The 9562-nt window shown below is 38.6% G+C and overlaps 1 protein-coding gene across 1 annotated transcript in view; it reads right to left on the bottom strand.

The window, feature by feature from the left end:
- Positions 1–1828: 1828 nt before the first annotated feature.
- The window catches only part of LOC118765306, a 28848-nt gene continuing 21114 nt past the window's right edge, over positions 1829–9562 (bottom strand). Inside the window, exon 2 of the mRNA XM_036507040.1 lies at positions 1829–2651. Coding sequence (XP_036362933.1) covers positions 1996–2643 — 648 coding nt within the window. The 5' untranslated portion in view covers positions 2644–2651 and the 3' untranslated portion in view covers positions 1829–1995. The remainder of the gene's footprint in view (positions 2652–9562) is intronic.

The following is a 9562-nucleotide window of genomic DNA, read 5'->3' as shown; positions in this document are numbered from 1 at the left end:
TTTCTGTTTGTTTTTTTTTTTTTTCAATTTCATTTGTATTTCTTTCAATGCAGAAATAGTTTTTTTTTTTTTACAACAATGTATCTCATCATCATCATCATCGCTTAACGTCCGCTTTCCATGCTAGCATGGGTTGGACGAGTGACTGAGGGCTGGTGAACCAGATGGCTGCACCAGACTCCAATCTGATCTGGCAGAGTTTCTACAGCTGGATGCCCTTCCTAATGCCAACCACTCTGAGAGTGTAGTGGGTGCTTTTATGTGCCACTGGCATGGGGGCCAGTCAGGCGGTACTGGCAACAACCTCGCTCGAATTTTTTTTTTTTTTACACACATGCCAATGGCACAGGTGCCAGTGAGGTGATGCTAGTAACGATCCTGCTCGAATGGTGCCTCCTACATGCCACCGGCATGGAAGCCAGTTAGCCGCTCTGGCAACGATCACGCTCAGATGGTGCTCTTAGCACCCTACTAGCACAGGACACAAGTGCCAGTAAGGTGAAGCTGGTAACGATCACACTGTAATGGTGCCTTCTATGTGCCACTGGCACGGAAGCCAGTTAGCCACTCTGTCTGATTCCTGAAATTCTAGATTCCATTAAATCATGTTACATAGTGTGAAACCTGTCTACTCTAGACCTTTCCAAGTCCTGAAAGAATTATTTATTTCTTGACACTAGCTTCCCATCCACGTGGCTCCAGGTTCAGTCCCACTGTGTGTCACTTTGAGCAAGTGTCTTCTCTTGCCTTGGGCCTACCAGTGTCTTGTAAGTGGATTTGCTAGACAGAAACCATTGTGTATATAAATATATCTAGGTGTGGATGTCTTTGTGTCTGTGTTTGTCCCCCACCACCGCTTGGCAACCAGTGTTGGTGCATTTATGTCCCTGTAACTTAACGGTTCGGCAAAAGAGGTTGATAGAATAAGAACCAGGTTTTTTTTTTTTTTTAAATAAAAAACAAGTTAGACTACAAATTCTTAAAGTGATGGCCGCAGGCTGATTATTGAAACAAGTAAAACAGATGTAAGTGCATTCGCACACTTGTACAAGAGTTACCCGTTGTCATACGTTACCTGTCGGACACCTTGTATGACAGGTAAGTTTGCAAGTGTAGTTTTGTCACACTGAGTAATATACGGTTACATGACATGAAAAATTTATAATTTTAATTTTGCCAAATTTCTTGAAGTTAATCCAAAATGACGAAATTTATACCGATTTTTAAAGCAAGTGTATTTCTTTGAAGTAAAATTTGTATATTTACAAGCAATATGACACTTTTAGAAGTTTTATCAACATAATGGTACCGGACTACATTGAAAACTGATTTCTACAAAATTCCCTTTAAAAATATGTTTCAGAATGTTACGCCACTCAACTTGCTCTCTCTCCCCTTCCCTTCCTCTCTCCACTCGATGTAAAGTGTGACGAGAGAAAGCAACCAACCAACATTTCTATCGGCATTTTCGTTGTAAAATGTTGAATTGCTTTTCACACAGATATCCTTTACCTTAGTGACGTGGACGGAATTGGACACTCTGACGGCCAGATACCCTTCCTGACACCTGCTCGTTGTCACTTTTCCACGACACGCTTGGATAAGGTGTGCCTGTTCTAATAATCGAAATACGCGCGCATGAAAACACAGTTACCCCTGGTGGAGTCGAGTTTGTTGAGATCTTTTTTTTTATATATTTTAATGCCGTGAAAACCAACAAGAATTCAAACAGCATAATAAAGACAGCATGTATTCCATCCACACCCTATTGTAATCATGTGCACAACATTAATCAATGGTCATAATTTAACAAATAACAATACTTATGTAAACATGTAACGAGTGATTTATTGGGGATTGATAACGAAATTTTATGATGCCAGAATAATTCTTTCCCCTCTGAATGCATCAATGACGTAATTCATTCGTGATAACCAAAGTAAGACTCCCACTCACTTCAAGTCATTGTTAATATAAAATGCTTTCCGCATGCATTTAAGTAAACGGAGTTAGAAGTTTCTCGAGCGAAAGAAAGCGCTTATCTAATTTGAGAAGCTTACCCCGCTGATAATCCATGTTACCAAATTTCGAGGAACCGTTTTCTGGGTGACTTTGATGTCTGTTTTTGAAAAACAGTGTCGATTTTAGTTTCTGTTCAAAATTTGAATTTGCAGACCTCAATGGGGGCAACTCTGTCGTCCCTGGAGCCTTAAAATCTTGTAGAGAAGGGTTCCGAAAGTGTCCATTATTTGTCTTCAGTTCTGACTGAGCATTTATCAGTGCCATATTAGCGTCGGTACGCTTCCCAAAGTGATGCTGACGTAAGTCTTTTAAGTGACTTTGGTTAAAGAATGTCTTTCTGTGGAGATCACACAGTCGGGCAACTTTCTCTTGTTCACTGTTGAGGCTGTTTAATTTACGCCCCAAAAGAAACTGCTGAGTTACGTTGTCATAGAGCAAAACACGAGAAAGCTTCGTTTTCAGAACGAATGCATTTGCCATGCAGTATCTTTTGTTGCCATAGTTGGGAGTGATTCTGGGCGGCCGGTGCATATATTTCAATTTGGCAGGGATTTCATGAGGATTGATCTCATTCTTCTCTACGGCTATAGTGTTTTTCAGTTTCATCTTCGGATCTACCATCTGCTGAAAATATAAAGAAAATGGACATATAGAGTCTTGTGTGTGTGTGGTAAAAGTAAGGAACACAAAGGGAAAACAATGTAGGAGGTAGAAATTTTAAGAAATGTATTCGTTTAACACTTAAACGAAAGAGAACGAGTTCAGACGTTTCGGCCGCAAGTCTTTCATCAGATAAAATATATTGGAGGAAAATGAATTAAAAAAATTATTGTAGTAAAAAACGGACGAGAAATTAGGTGCCAGGTGGGATGCGTCTCTACGAGAGAAGGGACAAGGGTGCATATTGGAGTGCTCTTCGGTAGCAAGATATATATATATATATATATAGCGCTACCGAGGAGCAATAAATATACATCTTCACACTCTCCTGACGCAGAAAGTACTTTCTCTTCCTTCTTCTACTTCCAATGACTTCAGAAATGTAAACCTACGTGGACTGTTGGCGATTTTTTCCTGTTTCTAACGAAGAGCTATGCCCGAATCGTAAAACAACTCTCTTCTTTCTCCGAGTGTCATATTAATACATTGCTTGTGCTACGTCTTCACATTTGCTTGTTTATCGTTTTCTTTTTTCGCTTTTTTTAAAATTGATTTTACACACACACACACACACACATAAATAACAACAGTTGTTTCGTACCTTTAAACATCTATAGATAATTTATTTTATCATATTTCATAATTTATTTTATCGTATTTTAGAAGTAAAGCGCTTACATGTCTGCATTAATATGAAAAATCTTTACGTTGCTTAATATCTGCATTAATTTAAAGACTGTCTATATTGAAGCAAGCATGTAAGTACTTTACTTGTCATAAAATATAATAAAATAAATTATCTCTACATGTTTTAAGTTGCGAAACAGTTGTTGTTATATAACAGTGCTTCTCAAACTGGGCGATATTGCTCCCCTGGGGTGGTGGAAAATTCTAAGGGGTATGAAGAAAAGCGGGGTGATAGTAGGGTAGCAATTCATGTCAAAAGTGGGGCGATAATAGGGTAAAAACAACAAAATAATGGGTTCCTTAAGTTAAGTTTTATTTGTGAAATGCAGTTCCTTTAAATTTGCTTCAGAAAGAGGTCTATGTCTGGGATGGGTAGTTGGGGTAGGGTGCTGGGTGCGAAGGGGGCGGAAGCCTGGAAAAGTTTGGGAATCATTGTTATACAAGAATTTCCAATGGTTAAATAAATCTTATCATACTGCGGTATAGCCGTGATCGTCTGGTGGTTAGGACCCCACGTTGTGGCCGTGGTAACCCAGGTTCGCATCCTGGTCACGGCAGCGCAGTATAATTTTAAACGGCGGAGCATCAGCATGGCCGCAGCTCTGAGCTGAAACTAAAAAAGAGAAGAAAGCGATCCTATAATTCTCTCGTTATTTCTAACTTTATTCAGTCCTAATGGTTTTCTTTTGTGTCGTTCGATATATCCAGTGTTCTGTAGAATGAGACGTTAAAGAGATTTTTTTTATAAGCACCACTGGATTAGCTGAATCTGTGTTTGTGTGTGTATGTATTTATATATATATGTGTGCGTATGTGACTGTGTATGCGAGAAGTTTTCTATAGGTGTGCATGTACAAATAACACAAACACACACATGCATGCATGCAAAGATACCCGTACAAATACTCAAATACACTTGTGAACATGAATACATATATATATTTACATATATATGCATGCTTGAATACATACATAAATATACATACACACATATGCTTGCATACAAGTCATCCGTCCATCCATCCACACAGATGCATACATACAAATCCACCCATACATATACACACGCAAACATACCACATGTGCACTGATGTATGATGGCGATATTCTCCGGGGAACCTGTTTGACACGTGTTCTACGAGAATCGCTGCTGCGAACGGAAATACATTCAGTGGGGTTCAGGAAGGGAACATAAAATATAAGGACCACGCAATAATAATTGCTCAGTAGTTTTCTAACATTAAGTTCTGTTATCAGATTTCCTGGTCGTTGTATCAAGTCAGTGTTTCCTTCCATGCGTGTACACGTATGTACACACACACACACACACACACACACACACACACACACGCACGCGCGCGCGCATATGTGTATGGATTTAGAGTCCAAGCTGTATCCTCGCGAAGCACATTTGCACGTTCCAGTAATCTGGTTTTACCTTAAATCTGGTTGAATATTTGTTGTAAGTTCTGGTAAATCATATTTGCTGAGTAAGTAGATCTTAAAATAAATAACAGGAATTTTGGTAGAGTTTCAATTCCATGTTAAACGTTTTCATTACAGTAAAGGAAAAACATTAGGAACATCGTCTTTTAGAGTCCGATTTCTGCACAAGGCCAGTAAATCCGGTTACATCGACTGCGACTTATTTTACCGACTCCAAAAAATGAAAGCCAAAATCGACCTCAAAATATTAATAGATTTACTTGGTTCGATCAATAAGTATCCGGACTATTGCTATAGTAACGAAGCTAAACCACGCAGAGTGAAGCTGCTCTACACAGATTGACCTTAAACTTTGCTGTGCATGCGAACTAAGTTTTAACGTTCTGTCTCGCTTCCGTTGTTTACAGCAGTGCTTGGAAGGAACGTGTGTAGCGTGTGATCGTCGCATTGACCATGACAGAGAAAGTTGAGCAGAGAACCTGCATCAAATTTTATCAAAATCTTGGTGATTCCTGTTCAGAGGCCTACGCAAAGTTTTCAAAATGTTTTCATCGTTCTCGACACAATCAAAGAGATCTTGTGCAACTGGAAACCCGAGTGTTTTTGGTCAGCTGTAAATAGTTTTGGCACAAACTTGGCAGACAGGCATCACATACCTAAACCTTCTGTGATAATAGACTGAACTGAACCGTAACTAATCTGCACATTTTCTGATAACTCACAGATGGTGATTCGACGATTCCCCTCACACATATCTGCGATGTTTTTACCAATACTGCTGGTTGTGGGTCTCCCAGAACATCCGGCAATATCGACATTATTTCGGCCATCTTAGAAACGTCTGAACCATTCGTACCTCTGTGTGCGGCACATACACTCTTCTCCATACACTTTCTGCAACTTTGTGTTGGCCTCCATGTAGCTGTCACCATGACAACATTCTCTGTCATGGTCAATGCGACGATCACACGCTACACACCTCCCTTCCAAGCACCGCTGTAAACAGCGGAAATGTTCAAGAACGTTAAACTTGGTGCATATGCACAGCAGAGTTCAGGGTGAATTTGTGCCAAGTGGCTTTACTCTGCGTGCTGTAGCTTCGTTATTATGGCAACAGTCCAGATACTTATTGGTCAGATCTCGTTCGATCTTCATAGACAGGGGCGGACTGAGAGTATTAGGGGCTCTCAGGCTTAACTGTTTACCGTGCCCTTTTGAATGTGTGTTTTAGCAGAGTTAACATGTAGAGTGCGGGCCCCTCAGAGCTCCGGGCCCTCGGGCAGTGCCCGACTGACCGATGGCTCAGTCCGCCCCTGTTCATAGATTATTGCCGTCTCCTTGTATTTCTTTGTTGTCAGTAACATATCTGACTTTCCAACCATGACCTCTTAGATGACTATTCAGCTCTGCTGCATATCTGCGCGGCTTGAAGCATAGGTGACTAACAAAAGTTGTAACTTACTGTGGGTTTCGAACAGGTTACCTTTGCGTGCGTCTCCATGCTTCCATCGCAGGAGGTCTTCCAGCAGAAGGAATAACAAATGAAATCACCGTAAAAAGACGTGTGTACGCCATTGGATTAACTGTGATAAACGCTTGTAGAACACGGGCACCACATTTTGAGTCACCGTGATTAGTGCTTAATGACAGACCGAAAAGAGATGACTAGTAATCACATGAAACCGCAGGTATTACATCAGAATGTCCCTCTCCAAGAAAAAATGATGTGACAACAGCTAAAGATCCCTCACTCCCGGAGGTTCTACTGCAAGCCCTGTCACCAACCGAAGGTATATCTGCGTCCCCGCGATCAGATGGATTATTGTCACATATGCTAGATAATCCATATCTGGGACCCAGACAAGTATTACTACTTAGAGTGAGTAGACCTGGGAATGACAGTGGCAAAAGCCTGAAACTCCCGAATCAGAGCCCCACGATCGGATGCAATACACACACACACACGTGCACACGTATACATACGCACATGTCGAGCTTCTTTTAGTTTCCGTCTACCAAATCCACCTATAACGATTTGATGGGCCCGAGGCTATCGTAAAAGACATTTGCTAAAGGTGCCACGCAGTGGGACTGAATTCGGAACAATGCGATTGGGAAGCAAGACCCTGGTCACACAGCCACACCTGCATATATATTTATATTTATATATATATATATATATACACATATATACATACATATATATATATATATATATATTATATATATATATATATATATATATATATATATATATATACATACATACATATATATTACACACACACACACATATATATACAACATATATATGTGTGTGTGTATGTATATATGTATATGTATATATAATACTTGCACAAAGGCACGCACTTGCACGTACGTACACACTCAAAACAGAGACACGCAAACATTCATCCATGCATCCATTCGTCTACGCTCCAGTAAGCAAATCTATCGAATGCATAATCAGCATTTGTTATCAGCGAAATAAATCGATGTCGATGATTTATACAGAACAAACTTACACCTAGGACCAGGATATAGTTATGGGTTTTTTAGAAATCAATAGCAATCAAGGTTGACTTGCAGACTCACGAAGAGCTTTAGAACATGTTGTGACCATGAAATTATTTAATGGAAGAATCTAAATATTTAGTAACTATGTTGATGGTAACTTGAAGCTGGTCACTAAGGAAGTTTTATTGACCAACTTTGCAGGAAGTGAATGTGACATGTTGTCGACACGGTACTGGATCCCATATTTGCAAAGACGAGTTGCAGTTGTTCATTCGGTCCTGAACATAATAAGTCAATTGCTAAAAAGCATTCGTGAAGTAAAATCAGGTAGCAACACCGAATGGCGGTGCCCCAGCATGGCCACAGCTCGTGAGCTGAAACTAGATGAGATGAGATGAAAAAGTGGTTTGTTTCTGAACACTCTGGCGAAATGGAAATTGTGTATGAATTTAGAACCTGAAGGTGTGGGTGTACATGTAAATAGCACAAAAGGCGGGTAGTTGGCCTCTGTCAATTGACTACATCAAATGAGATTGTAGGGTGGACGAGATTGAAAAGGTTGAGAACAGGGGACATTTTGCTCTCAATCATAAAAAGTCTGATAGCTTTAAGAACCCATTGAAGAAAACTCTAGAAATCTAACAAGTCAAAAGGTGCCTAGAATAATCCAGAAAGAAACAGATTCGAATGCTTTCTTGTAATTCAACCATGTGGAAATCATGTGTGCTTGTTAGTTTTTTCTTTAGGGTTTTCACATCAATGGCTTGGATCTCATCAAGTGGCCCAAATCTTCGTTTAAGTACTGGCACTGCAAAATCATTGTGGACCACTGTTTATTGAATGCAGAGAGTTCTGAGGTCCGAATTTTCTTTATGCATGCATGTATGTATATATGTATGTATGTATGTATGTATGTATGTATGTATGTATGTATGTATGTATGTATGTATGTATGTATGTGTTGTATGTATGTATGTATGTATGGGTGCGTGCATGTACGTATGTATGCATGTATATATTATGTATGGACATAAATATGTATATATATATATATATATATATATATATATATAAATGTAAGGTCCAGGAATCGAGGTGTAGGAAGAAAGTTAGCTTCAAGCAATCCGTAGAAAAAAAAAACACAATTTTCAGGGACAATATTGGTTTATTGAGACGGAAGGTTGTGGATTTTTTCATATCGAACTACGATAAACTGAAAACAAGTGCCTTTTATATTTCACGGTAGGTGACCAGGATTGCCGGGTGTGCGATTGCGTATATGAACACAAGAGTTAAGGAATGGAGTAAATAAGATCCGTGCTACATATGTTTCATAGCGAGCGGAATCTCAACATTGGTAAATATCCAAGCGAGGTGTATACTGCAGGCTACACTTCGAAGGATAAATATCATTATGATATATATTGTGTACAATTATCATAGAGTTATTATACCATGAGCCTTCCATAGTAGCTTTCACTCCGTAACTCGCAAAGATATTTGCAAAAATATTGTTTATGTAGTATCAAGACAGTTTAACTATATATTAACTAAATTTGACTGAAATTGATGAGTGAGCGTTTGGATAATCGGTTTCGCAAGGAGCCATGAAAGCGTCGATTTGTGAGTTCGATTCAGCCTGAGGCTAGATCATCATTTTTCAGTCATTTGTTTAGATTTAAAAATTGTCGCTTCAAGTCGGAGAATAATTATCATTATAATATATATTATATACAATTGTTACACACACACACAACACACATATATATATATATATATATATATATATATGAGAAGACAAAGAATGATTTGAACACATATTTAATCATCAGTTACAGTTGTTTCTGTACCAAATCTGCTTTCATCGCCGATTCACGCAAAAAGTCAAAGTGAAAATTTACGTAATATTTACATTTTACATATCAAGTACCTTTTCCTCAGTCCTGCATTGTGTATGTAGTATAATATTTATATATATATATATATAGATTATATATATAGGTATATATATCTAGATATATATATATATATATAGATATATAATATATATATGTGTGTGTGTTGTGTGTGTTGTGGTGTGTGTGGTGTGGGTTTAAGATCCAATACAAGGAAAATAGGTTCCTCTTGTAAGAATGAAAGCATTCGATCTTTCACTGTTTCAACTGTTTAATAACCAATTTAGTAGAAAAACTTTGCAATCCACATGGGTAATATCAAATTAATAAAGTAA

This window comes from Octopus sinensis, linkage group LG11 (genome assembly GCF_006345805.1).
Source record: "Octopus sinensis linkage group LG11, ASM634580v1, whole genome shotgun sequence".
NCBI lineage: Eukaryota > Metazoa > Mollusca > Cephalopoda > Octopoda > Octopodidae > Octopus > Octopus sinensis.
Note: the sequence above shows the minus strand (reverse complement) of the source record. Positions and strands in the feature narration are given on the sequence as shown.